The sequence below is a fragment of the Triplophysa rosa genome, linkage group LG18, assembly GCF_024868665.1.
Source record: "Triplophysa rosa linkage group LG18, Trosa_1v2, whole genome shotgun sequence".
In the NCBI taxonomy this organism is placed as follows: domain Eukaryota; kingdom Metazoa; phylum Chordata; class Actinopteri; order Cypriniformes; family Nemacheilidae; genus Triplophysa; species Triplophysa rosa.
Genome location: NC_079907.1, coordinates 16,567,689 through 16,587,672, shown reverse-complemented (window position 1 = coordinate 16,587,672; position 19,984 = coordinate 16,567,689). Strand labels below are relative to the sequence as shown.

The window sequence follows — 19,984 nt, the reverse complement described above, 5'->3', positions numbered from 1 at the left end:
CAGCTCCAGCGACCTGTGCTGCTATTGGCGGAAGCGTGGGAGCTGTCTGTGCTGTGATTGACTGAAGCTCATAGTGGGCGGGGTGTGTATAAGAGTCGAGACGAATCTGTGCTTCTATTGGCTGACTCTCTAGTGGGCCGAGCTCTCATCAAGCCCTCTAGGAAGCTGTGATTTCACCCTAGCAGCACATTATGACCGCACAATAGAAAGGCGCGGGGCAGTTTAATCTGCCGGTGTGAGTTATGGTGTGGTTGACCGTCTCATTCTCCAACAGCACCGGAAGAGCCGCAAATGCGCATGAGAGAGACGCGAAAATACCATGAGAATAGACTGTCATCTCTGCGGTCCGCTGTATTTCAGTCTGGTGACAGAAGACCTGGCGATTCGGACGGATTTCATGGTGAGTACATTCCTGTGCGCATCATTCGACACGAACGGTATTATCGCAAGATGACAGAAGCTGATGGTTTTTGACGTGGGGCTATATATACATACAATCATACGATTGACAGCTGTTCATTTATATGATGGGGTTATATGGATTAACCAGTCGACCTTAAACAACACTGAAGAAAAATCAAAATGACAATAAAATCAACAATTAAAAGTATTATTGCTGCTTTTACTCGCACGTTCAAGTCGTTTGCTCGTATTTATTTGACATTTGGATGAAACTCCTTTTGTCCTGTTCAAAATGCAAATGTATTCCCCCCTTTACAAAGAGAGTGAGGCTGCAGACTGCAGACTGCAGGCATCTCAGTGATGCTGTTGATCTCAGTGCGGATAGGATGAGTCTGCATGTATCCGCAGGTCACCGAGAACTCAACACCGTTAAATGGATGCTGTCAAGAGAGCCGATGGAAAATGAGCGTGCTGCTGAACGTGCACACTTGCTCGAGGGATAAAAGTGCGCTGTTTAGATGCTGATAGCCTCTAGCGGATGCTGCCCACCGGTGCAATTTACATTAACTGTCCATGTGCAATGCTGAACGAATAAGATTTGTGGCTGGTTTAGATGGTGTGACATGAACAGATTATTTTCAGCTCAATTTGCATTTACTGCACATTTATGAATTTAGCAGATGGTTTAGCCAAAGCAGCTTACAATGCATTCACAGTACGCATTTTAATCAGAATGCGTGTTCTCTGGGAATCAAACCTACAACTTTTGTACTTATAATGCAATACTCAAGCATTTGAGCTACAGGAACACAGCAATTTCATGCAAAAGTCAATCTTAAAATCTAGTTTATTTTCCCCAAAGGGTTTCACCATACTGATCAGTTATCATTATTTAGTGGTTTAAATACCCACGTGAAGTCTCTGTGTTTTTTAAGCATAGTTTTCCATAGTCAGGTCAGTTAGATGTCCTATCCATTACAGTCCATATTCCTCATTAGAATGGGCACGTGACATGAAGTTTAAAATATAGAAACTCAGCCATCCCTTCTTCATTTGTTGGGTATTATTGTTCCTGGTTTGTACATTTTAATTTACATGAATCCTACAAAGTATGTCGTCTCTCAAAAACATGCATCCTTTATTGTCACATCCATTAATTTTTCCCTCTTTTAAAATAGAAAACTCATGCATAGACTGATATTTTTCTGATGTCTGGACTCTATCAACACTGGTTTGGTAAATAAAAACAGATTGTTCAATATATTTGTAATAAATAGATTCTCTGAGAATTTATATTTCAAGTTTTGACTGAAAATGTCACATCCATAACGATGGAATTGCCATAATATTACCACAATTATTTAACCGAGAATATTATTTTTATTCCCATCATAAGGATTTCTATGAAATGGTTAACTGTTTTGAAGAAAGAAGTGTTGGTTTGTAGGTCATGCAAGTGTTTACACACATACTGTAAATGATCACTCTGCACCATCAACCCTGTGCATTTACTAGAAATGAATGGCGCTATAAGGATTTACTGGCTCTATTATCATCAACATGTGTTCTTCCGTCGTATCATTTTGTTGAGTGAACGTGTGAATGTGAATAGCGTTCTTCTTTCACACGGTGGGAGAGTCGCAGTTTTTAATGAATGACTCAGGTGGTGAGCTGCTCCACATGACCTCCTGTTCTTCTGCATCAACAAAGATATACAGTGTTGTCCCAGCAGATGCTTGTGCATCGGATGCAACATCTGTCACAAGCTTCATATGGATGCTCATTTGATTTGACAATAAACAACAAACATAATAAGCATTCAGATTTAAATGTGGAATTACGGTTTTAGAATGTATTCAAAGTACAATACATTTATTTGCAGGACATCTGGTCTCTTCTGAATTAGTAGATTTATGTAATCCATTGAAATATTAAAACAAATTGTCGACTTTGAAGAGATTGACTGACTGAAATTTGAATGCAGGAGAAATATTAAGAAATAATAATTTGACTGTTGGTTTGCCTGTATGCTTATTGTTTTTTTTTTGAGCCAGACATGCAGAAAGAAAGTATTTTTATTCCAGAGAGCATAAGACTGGACAAAATATACGTAGGGTGCCAGATGAGTCATCAGTGCTTTTGGTCGGGAGATGAAGTACATTTTAAATGTGCATATCTGCTAAAGGTCAATGTTTAGACATGCACTGGCATATTACCTTCAAGCAAACAGACATGGACTGAATGCCATGAACATTTAAGAAAAAAATATATTTCACGATTTCAACTGATGGAATCACATGCAGTTTAGGCTGCAAAACGTCTACATTTGCGTAGGTCAAATATCAGATGATTGGTCCCTTTTGTACCACCGTGTGCAACATTTAATACCTTTTGAATTGTCCCGTTTATTCACACTTGAAGAAACCAAGTGTGTTCTGCAGGGAAAATGTGTTGCTAAATAGCTACCGAGACCTCCAGAGCGAGAACGACATGAATATTCTAGTGGTAAACCGGCTTGGCAGAACAGATATTAAAGGTCTGCATTTCACTCCCCTTCCTTTTCATGTCTGTGCTTTCCTGTCTGTATCTCCGACAACTATGGAGCTAGCAGAATGATAAAATAGCTCGCAAAAGAGCCATTACTGCTTCAAGTTTTTAAATGGGTGTGTAATGACGAGAAACAAGGGAAGTTAGTGTCAGAATCCGGTTTCTGTTAAAGCGGTACAGTATTATGCAACCCTTGAACGAACCAAAAAGTAGCGCTGAAAAATGATGGGCATCACACGTGTGCTGATGTATAGCAAACAAACAAAAATTGACCCTCATGTTATTTCAAACCTGTACGACTTTTTCTTCTGCAGAACAGGAAAGAAGATATTTTGAAGAATGTTGGTAACCAAGCAACATTTGACTCCATTGATTTCCATTGTTATGTACACAAATCCACTGCAACATTTCTCAAAATATCTTCTTTGTTCCACCGAAGAAAAAATAGCTTGCATATTTTAAATGAGGGTGAATAAAATATTAACTTTAATTTTAGGGAGACATTCATTTTCCTATTTCATTTGGACAGCAACATCTTATTTAAAGCCCTAGAATGGAACGTTGGATGGTTATGTAACGGTTATGTAACTCGGGCCTGAAGAGCTCTCTATTAAAAAGGACAATTATTAGAGACACAAAATGGACCATACAGGCCATATTTAATATGGTGGGAGTCATTTTACAATATTACATAAGCCTCAGCACCCAAACACTGTGAGGTAGTGAGACCGCCGGTGCACGAAACCATTGAGGGATTAACAGGTTAGATAATGGTAAGTGAAATCTCTCTCCTCAGAGAACATTACTTATCTGCAGGATAATTACATTCCCTGCGGCAAGAACCTGACACAAGGTAATCCACAGCAATGTTCCAGTCGCTGAATGTTCAATCCTCAATTTTGATATTGAAATGCATCTGCTTGACTCGGTGTGTTGTTTTTGATTACAGTAATACCAAACGGTTGTCGGCAGCTGTGTTCGCGCCTGTTCCCCTGCAAGAATGAGCTCCTCTCCCATCATGCCGCGGTTGTCCGTCGACATCTTGGAGGAACTGCAGCTCTTTGCAGCTCAAAACCTGGAGAAAGTGGAGGTCAACAAGTACTGTGAGGTCATACGAGAGCTTGGGAAGGGCACCTATGGGAAGGTGGACCTTGTCATCCACAAGATCAAAGGTACAGCTCCATTTTCATGCACCGTGAACTAACACGAACAATCATATTGATGGTAAATAACATTAATAAAGATATAAATGCTATATTTCCCATTGTTAGCTAATGCAGTTACTAACAAATACAACCTTCTTGTAAAGTGTTACCTGGTGATGTCAGAATTTGAAAAGAACAGATATGTATGTCTAATTTATGTTGTTTAAAGAATGACATTTCTGATTTTTTTTTAACTCATAGGCACCCGGATGGCTCTGAAATTTCTAAAGAAGAAAACCACCAAGCTGAAGAGTTTCCTCAGAGAGTACAGCATCTCTCTTTACCTGTCTCCATGTCCCTTTATAATCAACATGTTTGGCATTGCATTTGAAACAGAGGAGTACTATGTGTTTGCACAGGAGTATGCGCCCTCTGGTGACCTATTTGACATCATTCCTCCACAGGTACATATATTACATCATATAGCACATAGCATATGTCGCTGTCCTTCCGAAACTTTTGTCAAAATTTACTGTACTTTTTAAATGAATAAATATTGTGTTGTTAAAGTTTACAAGCACTTTTTAATACTTTTTATTGGTTCGATATTTGCAAAACCCAGTGATAAACATAAAGGGTGACTAATAATAATGATTTATGGCAAATAAAAATCACGAAATATGGAGATAGAAGGACAGCACCGATATGTAATGGGGCTCTCAAGTTATTATAGGTTTGATTTTAGTTTTATTGATATTTTAAATTAGCTTTTATTTTTAGCTTTTTTGTTTTTATGTTAATTTTAGCAAAGTGCTTTTTTCATATATTTATTTTTTTATGTTGCTATATAAGATTAATATATTTTTATTTTAGTTTTTGTTTATTATTATAATTTTAGTGCTTTAAACTTTTTTCAGTTTATTTTTGAGGCAATATTTAACATTTCAATTTTTACTTTAGTAAAGTATTTCCAATAATTTTTAGGTCAATATTTGATTTGATTTCAGTGAACAGAAATGTTTTAAAATAACATCAGACTTTCACTACATGGTTGGCCAAAAATAATTCACAATTACAATTTTATCACAATATCTATTACAATTGTATTTAAGTAAATGATGAAGTCAGTCAAATTCGTCTTTAACTTTGTTTATTTTGAGCTTTCTCTTTTTTTGGCCAATGAATCACACTCAAAAAATGAGTGAAGGGAGGCAAAGAGAGAGTTTGTAACCATCGGGTGCTAAATAATTATCAATCTAGTATAAACCAGTAATAATGTTTTGTAATATCACGGTTATTGTCAATACTGGTATATAGAGTAGTGACATTTCTGCCCCAATAACATGTTTACTTTTTTATTGTTAGGTGGGGCTTCCCGAACCTGTAGCTAAGCGATGTGTCCATCAAGTGGCCATCGCATTGGACTATCTCCATTCAAAAAAGCTAGTGCACAGAGACATCAAGCCTGAGAACATCTTGATCTTCGATAAGGAATGCCGCAAGGTCAAGCTGTCAGACTTTGGCATGACCAGGCGAGCCGGCTCTCCGGTGAAACGCGTGAGCGGAACGATCCCCTACACGGCCCCCGAGCTCTGCGACACGTCCAAGCACGAGGGCTTCTGCGTGGACTACAGCATGGACGTGTGGGCCTTCGGTGTTCTGCTCTTCTGCATGCTCACCGGAAACTTCCCCTGGGAGAAGGCCATGCCCTCCGACACCTTCTATGAAGAGTTTGTGCGCTGGCAGAGGAGGAGGAGGACAGGCACGGTACCTTCGCAATGGCGCCGCTTCACGGACGAAGCCCTGCGGATGTTCCGAAAGCTTTTGTCCCTGGAGCAGGAAAGGCGCTGCTCCGTCAAAGAGGTGTTTGCTCATTTTGGCCACCGATGGATGCTGGATGGCCAGAGTGGTGGAAGTCACCATCAGGCTGTGCTGAACTCTTCGTCTGAAGAAGAGGAGCTACTCGTGGACCGGATGAAACAGCAGACGCTGTCTCCGGCGGCCAAGAGCAACGGTGTGGAGCCCGCCACGACTGCCGCTCACCACTTCACCTCCGTGTCTACCAACAGCTCGGTGTCTTCCACCAACAGCTACGAGCGTTCGGCTAGAGACAGCCCTCCTAGCAGCCGCATACTGGTCACCAATCCTATAGAGATCTGCGTTTAGCTTAAACCACACAAGTTCATTCACAGCTTCACATATTTACAAAACCAGACACACTCACGTGTGAATAAAACTTTTGCACACCTACTAGAAGGATTTCGCAGATTCTTGTAGTGGCATTCATTCACAGTGAATGAAGATAAGCTTAGTTTAGTCAGTATTTGATTCTTCAGAGTTTATGAGTTGTGAGCAGCCTTTAGCTGTGCATCTTTGTTAACATTCCTGACGGGTATTTATGCACTTCTGCAGAAAAGAACAAATACTGAGCAGGTTGTACTTTGTTACTCATGAATAAACAATGAACCAATAAAAGAGTGGATTGAGATGAAGATTTATAAGCTTGAAAGCAGTTCAAACAGTTCGTGGGAAGATGTATTGGGGCTTCCCTGAAACTTCTCTACAGCAATACATGAAGCAAAAAACGATGAGCGCAAAGGGGGTCTACGTTCTTACGAGGAACATGTTGAAAATCATTTTTGTGACCAAGAAACACAAATCAGGAAGACTTCAAATGTTTGATGTTATGATATCTGAGGTATCATGTGAGTGGGTGTTTGTGCGATAATATTTAGTTTGATTTACTGAAATGTTCAGTACATGCAACAAAACCCGAGGAGGTTGTGACATGTTTCGGTCATGTGATGGGTATTGCATGTAAGCCTACTTCAAGTGATTCTAATTCTGACCTGTAGACTGTTGTTTTGAATTTCCTTCATTTATCAGGATTCTTAGTATTGAGAAATATATTTTTTCAGTTGTAAAGTAGTTGAGGATGTTTGTGCTTATTTATTTTGGTACTTGTCGTGCCAAATTCACTTTGTATTTCTCAGCACTATAATTTGAAAACTTTTTCTTTTTTTCTTGAAATAGTTTTTCGATAGCAACACTGAAAAAGCTGAAGTTTGGTTTCTTTATCGTTTTGACGTTTTACTTTGTTGAGAAATTTCTGTTGCAAAAACAGTGATCTGGTGTAATGGTAAACATATCTCTTTGAAGACATTTTGCCTACCAATTTCAGTTCTTTTTCTTCCCCCTTTAAAGTCTTTGTTTTTTTATACATTGGTTTAAAAACACAAACTCTAAAGACTGAAGATGTGCACAATCACATTCTAATGTTTGCATGATGACGAAAACAAATTTATTGAAGAAAAAACATTTAAGATACGTGAAAACTGTTGTAATGTGAAATTCTTGCCGTCACAATTTCTTGCATAATGTGTCAGAGTGAAATTGTAGTAGATGACTTAGGGCTAAACATCGAGCCAAATGAATAATTGTTAGTTTTGTTGTGTCGTGTTTGTGTGCTGTTGTTGTGTTTATTTCACTGAACTACCTGGAAAAGCCGGTACTGTACGCAATATTCAGGAGAGGTTTAAAGTACTGTAGAGGGCAGACTTGAGCCTTGCTGAGAAATTCAGTTTGCCGTTTAATTTAATGCCTTGAAGACAAACAAACTGGTTTTTATTAGAATTGATGTATTTGTGTTTTATTTTTGTGTACATGTTTGCATGACCTTTCTACACTCAAAAAAAATGAGATCACTTTGCTTCAAATCTGGGCCATTGGTCTACAAGAGATCAGCATAAAATCCTGTTTTTACATGCAGGAAACATTTTGCAACTCTGCTGGCATTAGTACATTTATGCTTCCTGACCATAAGATTAGATATGAAATGCATACAGCAGTATTTACATTCTAATCTTCAGTAACATGAAAGCTGAACAAGGAGGATTTGACGATCAATTGAACTTTGTTCTGCTGGTTGTGCTCAAGCTTTTGGTTTGTGGTGGTATTTTTGATTGGTCTTGAAACAAACTCTGAAACTCATCCAACTCCTGTCTTTGCAATACAACTGTCTTCCTGTAAATTCAGATTTATTCAGAAATAAATCTTGACCAAAAGTGTGCATGTTTTTAAGGGCTGAATGACTGGTTTTGGTAATATTTCTTTCCTGTGGATTGCATTTTACAAGTGTACAATCTTATGTTGTGTAAACATAATTTAAAAGCTCATTATTTAATGCAACATTATAAAGGAATACTCCATTGACAAATCTAAATGAACCGCTACCCCAATCTTATAATAAATAAAGATGGTGAGATGATTTAATATGCCATTAAGAACACTTTCTACAACATTTTCACATATTCACAGCCAAAATTTAGGAGAGACTATGCTACTTGTCACACTCTATAACCCAGTAAATATTTCCATTTTTCATCATTATTTAAGTCAATGGTCTCTAACCTTTTTGAAAATGTGGGCTATACCTGGAGGGATCAAATCTAGAGGGCTACTTGTTAGATGCACTAAAAATATAAAGTGTGATATCTATTTTTTAAGCTTCTAATTCTTATCTTATGTAAATGGAATAATTAATTTCTCACAAGCATTTTAAATTATTTTTAGTAAACCATCAATTAAGAAAAATCATGAAAAAGTTTATATATTATATAAGTATATTTAACATTTTAATTTGGTAAAACACATTACACTTATCATTTTTTAAATTATTTACATTACATGGTTTATTGTTATATGAAAAAGTAAACCTAACTAATTTTCTTAGTATTATGAGTAAAATCGGCTTGGTGGGCTTCACACATTGGAGACCACCATGTAGGTGATATTTTGCAGTCATGTACCCTAAACTCCGCAAAAACAACTACTGAACATTTCCACAGTTAGGAAAAACAAGCGTGGGGTGCTGCCATTTCTTATAACATGTTCCTGAGTTCATTGTCTTATTTACTAAACAACTTATACCAAAATACATTATTGGAGAATTAATGTAAAAATTAAAGAGGTTTAATTAAAGTTTAATTTGAATTACGTTTAATCAAAGAGGGTTTTAAAGCAAACTGCACTGCACTACCACTACCACTGCATGAGAAAATACATTTGTGTAATTGGTAGAATCACCACCCTTGTGACATACTGTATTGCCTGTGTGACAACTAACCCCAGTCTGCCTCATTTAGCAGGAGAACAACACTGTATTAGCAAACAATGAGAGTTTGACAGTTTGCTAGGCAAAATAAAACAAGCCAATTTATTACACGGACCAACTGGGCTAAGTCAGTTATGGATAAATAATTTTTGGGGTAAGAATGTCTACAACAATGCAAAACAACCCTTCTTAGCCCTGAGATTACATAACATTTGAAAGGAAAAACACTCAAAAAAAACTTTTTGGTACATTTGTTTTGATAGTAAGATGAGAGTCCATTCACAAAAAAGAAATGACATTTGCACAAAATTTGAACAGATACAATCGGGAACTAAGTATGGCACACAGATACACAAACAGAGATGATATACAATATACATTGTGTGATTTGACCATCCCACACATCATCAGCTGCCAATGTACATCAGGTTGTAAATGGCAGAGATTTCACGTCAGTCCTGAACTGAGCACAATTGACATTTGAATAGCCTGTGGACACAAACAATGACTGTTTGATGCATCACAACATTCACACAATGCATCTTGGAATTTCATTTAATTCAATGAAACGCATCCTGTATTCAAGAAAATTATAAGAAAACTGATTTGTCTTAGCAAAGCAGCAACAAAAGAGACAAAACACACAGAAACACAATCTTTGGAAAACAGAATTATGCTTTAACAAAATCCCCATTAATACATCTTGAACACAGAAATGTTGAAAGATATGCTTTTGTTCAAGGATGCTTCAAAATCAAAAGATTTACTTAACTCAACGACCCAGTTCTCTTTGTTTTATAGTAGATACTACCATAGAATGAGCAGGAGATTACTGCTCATACAAAAGTGCTAAATGTTAATATTTTTAATCAAATGAAAACTTCCTTGTTTAAAATTGATGACGACTTACCTACAGATGGAAGGTACAGAAAAAGCCCATTTATTGCAGATGGCTTTTATTACCTAATCCGGGTGTATTAAGATCAAGAAACTGCATTAAGTGCATAGAACCAACAACAAAATCACCACCACTGTGTGGTTAAAAAGTTAGTAACCCAAATCAAAATTCAGTTTAACTATAACACAATATTTAGTATGAAACTAGATGCTTGCATTTTTTTTATTATACATTTGATGAAAATGAACATAACTACATCATGTTAACACTTGTACAAAATGTATCTTGGACTTCAGTCTTGGTGTGTTAATGTGGTTATATTGTAGGGATGTCTAACAGAAACTGGTAGAGACAAGTATTTTAGGGGCATGTGAATTAAATTAAGTCAAAACTCATTTTCTAAAAGGAAAAATGTCTACCTCTTGTGCCCTTACAAAGTGCTTTCATGTACCTAAATATACACGGGTTCTATAACTTTCTTGGAAGAAAAACATGTCATTTCTTGTCCTTCACTTCAGCTTCTTCAATCAATCTGCTGTGTCCTATTATGACATCAGGGACTTTAGATATATTAAAATCCAGTTCATTTTCTTCATAAATTAACAATGAACAATATGGTCTCGTAACTATAATTTGCAACAAAATAATAAGAATGATTTTGCCCCAAATTTAAATAAGATACATACATTAAAAAAAACAAAAACAAATAAAACTAGGACACTGACCTTGTGCTGTAGGTTTAGAGGATTTGCATTTTGCTTTAGCCCCTAAATGTGCAATTCACCCCAAACATCACAATCTCGCAATACAATATCAATAGTGCCAGTCTTACAAAGTGCCATTTGTGTGACAGTGACAGATGTGATAAACAGTGCAATAGAAAAACCATTAAGGTATATGGGTGTTGGCATTCTGAAGAGGCTTTTCTTGCAACAGAGAGATTCTGAAGGTCTCATGAAGACTGGCATACTCACAGGAAGACGCCAATAGAGCTGAAGAGGTCAACATCACTCTATAATGACACAGAAATTGAATTTAGACTTTTATGAAATATTAGTATACATGCATTCAGTCAGTTTCATATGTTTTGTGAAAGTGAGCACAGACCTTGCATAGCATCCTCTTTCTCATTTGATGAATTTATTCTAATGAAAACAAACAGAAAATTAGACATTTTAAAAGACTCAAAACTGAGTCGCTAATTATGAATATTAATGTATGTAAAGAAAATGTCAAACTGTTAAATCGCAGCAACTTTTGAAAAATGTACTCTTGGCATTTTATCAAGCCAGGGATGCTTTTCTAGGCTCTTATTAACTGCCTTCTGTCATTATTCAGTTCAAGTCATGCATTTCAAGATTTGCTTTCGCACGAGTGAGGTTAGGGTTTAGCGGAGGGGCTTCAGTATTGTGTTTTTCTATAATAATTGTGTTTTTGTACAATTCACATTTTACAAGTTCATATGAATTACAGTATATGCCTTGTAAAATAGTTACAAATTCCTGCATATCAGGTTGAACATCTCCAAAACAAGGACTTTGAAAATCTGGACTGTAATTTAAACTTGGAAAAAACAAAGATTTAGGGTTTGGAAACCAAATAATTATGTAAAATTCAATGTTTTTAGTCACTAATCAAATGTAAGCAAATTTGTGACAATGACCATATTAACTAGTTTGTTCAGAAGGGCGGGGGCTTTTTCTCTCTATTCACACATACAAGACAGTCTTTGAAACATCATTAAATTATACAGATAACATCAATTTTAATTTTTTCATTCTGACCACTGCAGCAAAAAGTACAAACCAAATACAAACCCGATTCCAAAAAAGTTGGGACACTGTACAAATTGTGAATAAAAACAGAATGCAATGATGTGGAAGTTTCAAATTTCAATATTTTATTCAGAATACAACATAGATGACATATCAAATGTTTAAACTGAGAGAATGTATCATTTTAAGGGAAAAATAAGTTGATTTTAAATTTCATGGCATCAACACATCTCAAAAAAGTTGGGACAAGGCCAAGTTTACCACTGTGTGGCATCCCCTCTTCTTTTTATAACAGTCTGCAAACGTCTGGGGACTGAGGAGACAAGTTGCTCAAGTTTAGGAATAGGAATGTTGTCCCATTCTTGTCTAATACAGGCTTCTAATTGCTCGACTGTCTTAGGTCTTCTTTGTCGCATCTTCCTCTTTATGATGCGCCAAATGTTTTCTATGGGTGAAAGATCTGGACTGCAGGCTGGCCATTTCAGTACCCGGATCCTTCTTCTACGCAGCCATGATGTTGTAATTGATGCAGTATGTGGTCTGGCATTGTCATGTTGGAAAATGCAAGGTCTTCCCTGAAAGAGACGACGTCTGGATGGGAGCATATGTTGTTCTAGAACTTGGATATACCTTTCAGCATTGATGGTGCCTTTCCAGATGTGTAAGCTGCCCATGCCACACGCACTCATGCAACCCCATACCATCAGAGATGCAGGCTTCTGAACTGAGCGCTGATAACAAATTGGGTTGTCCTTGTCCTCTTTAGTCCGGATGACATGGCGTCCCAGTTTTCCAAAAAGAACTTCAAATTTTGATTCGTCTGACCAAAGAACAGTTTTCCACTTTGCCACAGTCCATTTTAAATGAGCCTTGGCCCAGAGAAAACGCCTGCGCTTCTGGATCATGTTTAGATATGGCTTCTTTTTTGACCTATAGAGTTTTAGCCGGCAACGGCGAATGGCACGGTGGATTGTGTTCACCGACAATGTTTTCTGGAAGTATTCCTGAGCCCATGTTGTGATTTCCATTACAGTAGCATTCCTGTATGTGATGCAGTGCCGTCTAAGGGCCCGAAGATCACGGGCATCCAGTATGGTTTTCCGTCCTTGACCCTTACGCACAGAGATTGTTCCAGATTCTCTGAATCTTTGGATGATATTATGCACTGTAGATGATGATAACTTCAAACTATTTGCAATTTTTCTCTGAGAAACTCCTTTCTAATATTGCTCCACTATTTTTCGCCGCAGCATTGGGGGAATTGGTGATCATCTGCACATCTTGACTTCTGAGAGACACTGCCACTCTGAGAGGCTCTTTTTATACCCAATCATGTTACCAATTGACCTAATAAGTTGCAAATTGGTCCTCCAGCTGTTCCTTATATGTACATTTAACTTTTCCGGCCTCTTATTGCTACCTGTCCCAACTTTTTTGGAATGTGTAGCTCTCATGAAATCCAAAATGAGCCAATATTTGGCATGATATTTCAAAATGTCTCACTTTCAACATTTGATATGTTATCTATATTCTATTGTGAATAAAATATAAGTTTATGAGATTCGTAAATTATTGCATTCCTTTTTTATTCACAATTTGTACAGTGTCCCAACTTTTTTGGAATCGGGTTTGTATTAAACACTTGTGCAATGTCAATAATTAAAATTTCATCAAATCAAATTATTTAAGGTTCACCCAAAAATCTAAATTTTGTCATTTTTTACTCATCCACATGACGTTCAACATGTTTTAAGACCTCCCAGCATCTTCGTAATGGGGACCATTTATTTCGGGATGGACCATTTTAACAATGTTTATAGTATTTTTCTGGACCTTGACAGAACTATTACCATTATGTCTATGAGGAGGCCTGGAAACCTAAAACGTGTAGAACGTCATGTAGGCGAGTAAAAAATGACAAAATTATCCATCTCTTTAAGGTATACAGGGTTCCCACACTTTCATCAACACCAAATTCAAGGACTTTCAATGACTTTTTCAAGCACATTTTGGTCAAATTTAAAACAGTTTTTGTGCCGTCGCCGGGCACTTTGGGAAAAGGATACCATTTTTATGATTTCTCTCTTCACAAAGGGCCATTTCAGAAGTGTGTTAGCAAAGGGTACATGCAGTCACAGACATAAATAGACACCGCATTGAAGGCTTTGGCCTGTTGCTGTTATGGGTTCAACAATGCTGCCATATTGGAGAGGACAAGACATAAACAAAAGGGAGCTTCTTTGAATAAAAAGCACAATAACGTTTACATTTCACATCGTTTTTTTAATGATTTACAGTCTACGTGGAGTATAAAAATGTCTTGTCTCGAGTTACTTATAATAGATAGTCAGACTTAGAAAATTTTTCGTTGTTTTGAGAAATTTAGAAAATTCACACTGGTCAATTAGTGATTTGGCTTATTTTTCATAGTAACTGTGGAGACATTCCAATGCAAGTATGGGATACTGTACAGTACAGGCGCCCGCTTATGATAGAATAAAGGACTGAAGGGGAGACAAGTATCACACAGAAGGGGTTTCTCTTGCGATGACAACCGACTGGCTGTACATTATCCTGGTTTTAACATGGGTACTTGCCTCAAGAGCAAATTATATCATGTATTATGTATTGATTTAAAATATTTTATTAAACCATTTCTAACAAATGCAAACCTACTGCAAGGGAAAACATTTTTACTTTTGGTTTTTAGGCAAGAAAAAAGTTTAAAAAAAGACAAACATTCAATTTGGTTTAATCATTTGTAAATATAATCTCATATATGTTATTATTATTGTACTTGTCAGAATGACAAGTACCTGGTAGTGTTATTAAAAGAACCGGTACTTCGGGTCCAAGTCGGTACCTAAAAATAAAAAAGTTGTCGGTACCTAATTTTCATAAGACCCGGTACCACCGCCGTCCCGGGTCAACCGGGTACTGATGCTCTGTCTGACAGGTTGTCAGTCGGAAACTTTTCATAGACGCAATAAGACGTGATGAGCGGATAAGCGCGGCTCCGATCCACAAGAGATGCGCACAGAAATACTTCAGATTAAAGTCATATCACGAAGAAAACAAACAGAGTTTTGTGGTGAAAGGAGGAAACATCCGGATTTAAGTTAACAATTCAAGCAGTAAGTTTCAAATTCTGTTCGCGTTTGCATTATGAATGTTGTAGCATATGTTAAGTTAAAGGTTAAATTAAAGTAAACGTCCCTGTTTGCGTGTTAATTTGTTAGCGCCAATACTAATCCAGTGAAGTGTCCTTATTAACCATTTAATGCTTTTATAACTGTAATGGGGTAAAAAAAATGGGAGGACAGGATGGGGTTTACAGTACCTATTTTATTTAGGCCTATCTGAAATCTATGTGCTAGAAAACTATCATACTAACTGTATGACTAGCAATGTGTATGTCTTGGATAGATAACTCTATTAGGTTTAAAAAGCCACAATTAAACTAAATAAAAATATATCTGTTGCATTTATTATTTTAATATACAGTTACCTTAATGTAAGTAATCTTGTGTAAATGCAGTATAAAAACTGAGGTTTGTTTTAATATTGCATATGCATGTTTGTTCAGTCAGTTGACTTACTGAAGTTTATTCTGTTTGTCTTCTACAGCAGCTGACTGAGGGGATGTTCATCAGCATGAAAGACCCCAGTGAGCACACAACAGTTTCAGCAACAATTAACTTGTATACTTCATGTATACAAAATGGCATTGCTTTCTATACATTTATATTAACAATGAGCTTTATTAATATAATTGTGTTTCAATTAGCATGTACTGGTGTTTTGCTTCCGAAATTGGTACAGAGAACCGTGGAATTTTACTGGTGACAACACTAGTACCTGAATGATTGTGCATTATTAGTTTTGATAATAAACAGATGAGAATGCCCTCAAGGAGCTTAATTCAAAGGGTTCTGCCCTTCAAAGGTAGTACAACATAGGTGAGTTCACTTCTGTTTGGAATTCGCCTTTCATTTGAATATTTTTATTTTCAATTTATTTATTTAGCATTCAATGTGACAAGTAATCAATGGTGACCTGAGGGCGCCATGTACGCTCAATGTCATCTGTCAATCTGTGTAAATAGTGCTCTGGAAAGTTTCAAGACATTAATAAAATAAATTGTAAATAAAAATATATGATATTACTGTATGATGATTATTATTACTGTTATATTCAAATTTAGGTACAAAGCAGTTTCTAAAAGATACAGATCTCTGAAGCGTGCAGGAATACAGCAGCATTCAAACATTTAGTTCCATCACTGCTGATATGGTGAACTTGATAAAAAAAGACTGAGCGACTTCAGACACAGCAAGCTCAAATATCCAAACCTCTGCCCAAACACACAGCAAAAGTTCATTACTCCAACAGATAACACTGCTGGGAGCATGTTTTTGTTTTCGCTAAACCAATGCTATCTAGCTAGCATTTCAGTGTTTCTTAACATCCTAAAAACGATTCAAACTCTTAAGGCACATTCACTGACAAGAATAATGATAACTAATGAAATTATTCTTGAAATGAACGTAGCTGAAAAGAAACTTATTTAGCAGTGGTTTAATACAACATATGTTTGACTGTATACGATGATCTTAACCGTTTTGCTTGATGTATAACCTGCTGGTGTACTCTACATCTTAACTTTGATAAACCATATTTTTATTATAGCTCAAGCATCGTTGAATTTGCACTTCTCTGGCATTGAGCGAGTTAAATAACTCCACGCCTCTGACTGATTTATGCAGTACTGCACATGATCACGATCCATCCGATCAAAGCCTCTTTTTTTAAGTTCTTCCCGCTTTCCCCCAGATCAACAACGTTGTTTTGTTCTGGCTTCGGCAACACTAACCAATATTTTTAACAGCGCGATGCAACTAACAAAATCTAGTTTGTTTAATTTAAGCACTTTCAAGTACCTATGTCTGTTTTCAAATACTTTCCAGTCCTTGAATTCATATGTCAGAAATTCAAATACTTTCAAGCACTTTCAAGAAGGGTGGAAACCCTGGGTATAATATATATATATATACACAGTCGTGCTCAAAAGTTTACACACCCCTTGCAGAATCTGGAGAAACTTTTGGAAAAATAAGAGGATTTTTGAAAATGAAGGTTTGTTTTTAATTTAGTCCTGCCCTGAGCAAGTTATTTCACTAAAGAAATGTTAACATATAGTTCACACTAAAGAATAATAACAGAATTTCTAAAAATAGCCAGGGCAAAAGTTTACACGCCCCTGATTCTTAATACTGTATGATGTTACATAAACAATCAATGACAGTTTTTATGTTTAGTCATAGTTGTTTAAGGGTTTCTTGTGTGTCATGAGTCATTAGACTGTCCACTGATCTTCAAAACAATCACCCAGGTCCTCCACAATCTTTGCTTTTTCAGCATTTCTGGATATTTTACTCATGTCCAGCAGTAACTGTATGATGTAAAGATTGCTCTTTTTACATTGAGGACAATCAAGAGACTCATACACAACTATTACAATAGATAGAAACATCCAGTGCTGCCCACAAAGTCAACACGATTCTGACAATGAACATCAAAATGATACTTATTTCACTGACTGAAATGCAAATCAATTTATAACTTTTATATAACATTTTTCCCCTGATTTTTTAAAAATATTCTGTCTCTATCAGTTAAAATAAACTCACCATAAAAATTATAGACCCTTCATTTCTTTGTAAGCAGGCAAACTTACAAAATCAGCAGGGGATCAAATAATTATTTCCCTCACTGTATAAATATACAGAACCCCTAATAATATATATATATTAGGGATGTAACGGTATCAACATTTCACGATACGGTAGTACCTCGATATGAAGAGTACGGTACGATATTTATTGAATTTTGTGCAGGAAAAAAACTAAACAAATGAAGACTTGGAAAAATGTGGCATAAGTGTAGGGCTGCAACAACTAATCGATAAAATCGATAATAATCGATAATGAAATTCGTTGTCAACGAATTTCATTATCGATTAGTTGGTCTGTGACGTCACTTGCGAGCTGCGCAGTTACAAATCAAGCGCGTCTTCTTCCCTTTTAAAATTACCGTTTTAGATGTGTCTCTCCGTGCAGCATGAGCTGCGCAGTTTTAAATGTCAGACGTGGTTCTCCGTGGATGCGTCTCTTCGTGCAGCGCGAGATGCGCAATTTTAAAGTCACACATGTCTCTCCGTGCAGCGCGAGGTGCGCAGTTTTAAAGTCACATGTGTCTCTCCGTGCTGCACGAGGTACGCAGTTTGAAAGTCAGACGTGTCTCTCCGTGGATGCGTCTCCGTGCGGCACAAGTTGCGCAGTTTTAAAGTCAGACGTGTCTCTCGGTGCATGCATCTCTCCGTGCAGCGCGAGGTGCGCAGTTTGAAAGTCACACGTGTCTCTCCGTGCAGCGCGAGGTACGCAGTTTTAAAGTCAGACGTGTCTCTCCGTGGATGCGTCTCCGTGCGGCACAAGTTGCGCAGTTTTAAAGTCAGACGTGTCTCTCGGTGCATGCATCTCTCCGTGCAGCGCGAGGTGCGCAGTTTTAAAGTCCGACGTGTTCTGCATGCATCTCTTCAAGCTGCGCAGTTTTAAAGTTTAAAGGGGAGAGGTGTTTTAAATGACAAAATTAAAGATTATATTAGTAAAACCCAATTTGTGGCGTTTGCACTTTGCAAAGTACATATTAGGCTAAATACCCTGATTTGGTGGTTTATTTAGTTCAGAGGTGGGTAACGAAGTACATTTACTTGAGTACTGTACTTAAGTACACTTTTTGAGTATTTGTTCTGAAGTATTACTTTTTCTGTTTACTTTTTACTGTACTTCACTACATTTGAATGACAAATATTTCACTTTTGGGCACAAAAAATGATTTCCTTGGCCGACCCTCCCCTCGCTCCCACGTTTGGGAGAGACTATTGTCAGTTGCTTCTAATATGACACACATGAATCAACTCACCAGGTGTGTTAATTATGGAGACATTCACAAAATTTTGGGAGAAGGCTAATGAGTTCAGTTGTGTATACTTTTTCCATATCTGATTTACTTATTATAAGCAAAAGATGTAATCACATTTTATCCGATTAATCGAAAAAATAATCGTCCAACTAATCGATTATCAAAATAATCATTAGTTGCAGCCCTACATAAGTGTTTATTAAACAATGACTGAACAAAGATCACATTTATTATTTTTAGATTAAATAATTTTAAAGTGCAAAGAACAGTAAAGTCAGTAAGAAACAGGAACTAACATAATAACATAAAAATTAATAACATAACATTTTTGAGAACATGAAACATGAAAAAATTAACATGAAAAAAGGTTAAGTTGTTTGTCAACTTTTAACAACTCACAACCAGTCAGGTACTAACCTCATTCACTGCTTCACTCAAACACTCACCTCATTCACTGCTTCACTCACCGCTATTTTTTTTGCTCCTCGTATCTTCATGAAACTTTTCGGGGTGAAGATGTAACAAATGGCTCTTCATATTAGTCGTATTCCCCGAACTGTACTTCACCGCAGTCTGGCAGTGTCTGCATATTGGTTTTTGTCTGTCCGTCACCTTTTCTCCTTTCTCGTTTCTTGTCACGATAAAACCGAAATGCTTCCACACATCCGATTTATAATATGCTTTAGCTTCAACAATTTGTAAATCCGTTTCTATGCCACTAACGGCATCCGCTATTTTCGCTCAACTTGAACTGTAGCGGGCGGCAGCAGAGCGCAGAGGATGATGGGCACGCATGGGTTGATGGGAATTGTAGTTCCCGCTTCCCTCAACTCGCTCCATTCGGCTGAAAAAACTACACTTTGCCTGGAAGATCTATCGTCTTGCGACCACGATAATATAGAAAAAAAAGTATCTCGATACTTTGATATTTACAATACCGTTACATCCCTAATATATATATATATATATATATATATATATATCAATAATTCCAAACAAACATTCCACATACCTTGTGCTTTCTGCATTTCATTGAGAAATTTTCTTCATTTAATACACAACCTTAAAATAAAGAAAAAAAAAGATGTTAGTTTCACCTGATAGCAACACATAGTGATAAGTG

General features: G+C 36.9%; 2 protein-coding genes across 2 annotated transcripts in view; one reads left to right on the top strand and one right to left on the bottom strand.

Moving 5' to 3' along the window:
* The first annotated feature begins 145 nt into the window (after window positions 1-145).
* On the top strand, window positions 146-8,182 carry bsk146 (brain specific kinase 146). The gene is made up of 4 exons (XM_057358442.1): window positions 146-400; window positions 3,899-4,121; window positions 4,356-4,558; window positions 5,460-8,182. The coding sequence occupies exons 2-4, from the start codon at window positions 3,950-3,952 to the stop codon at window positions 6,258-6,260; spliced, it is 1,176 nt and encodes a 391-aa protein (XP_057214425.1). The 5' UTR covers window positions 146-400; window positions 3,899-3,949; the 3' UTR covers window positions 6,261-8,182.
* A 582-nt stretch (window positions 8,183-8,764) lies between these two features.
* The window catches only part of si:dkey-94l16.4 (uncharacterized), a 30,924-nt gene continuing 19,704 nt past the window's right edge, over window positions 8,765-19,984 (bottom strand). Inside the window, exons 4-6 of the mRNA XM_057358987.1 lie at window positions 19,874-19,923; window positions 11,213-11,250; window positions 8,765-11,117 (exon numbers count right to left, since the gene is read on the bottom strand). Coding sequence (XP_057214970.1) covers window positions 11,233-11,250; window positions 19,874-19,923 — 68 coding nt within the window. The 3' untranslated portion in view covers window positions 8,765-11,117; window positions 11,213-11,232. The remainder of the gene's footprint in view (window positions 11,118-11,212; window positions 11,251-19,873; window positions 19,924-19,984) is intronic.

Coding starts and splice junctions, on each gene's coding strand:
- bsk146 (XM_057358442.1), top strand. CDS start 3,950: ATGAGCTCCTCTCCCATCATGCCGCGGTTGTCCGTCGACATCTTGGAG. Junction 4,122..4,355: donor TGTCATCCACAAGATCAAAG/GTACAGCTCCAT, acceptor TTTAACTCATAG/GCACCCGGATGGCTCTGAAA. Junction 4,559..5,459: donor TTGACATCATTCCTCCACAG/GTACATATATTA, acceptor TTTTATTGTTAG/GTGGGGCTTCCCGAACCTGT.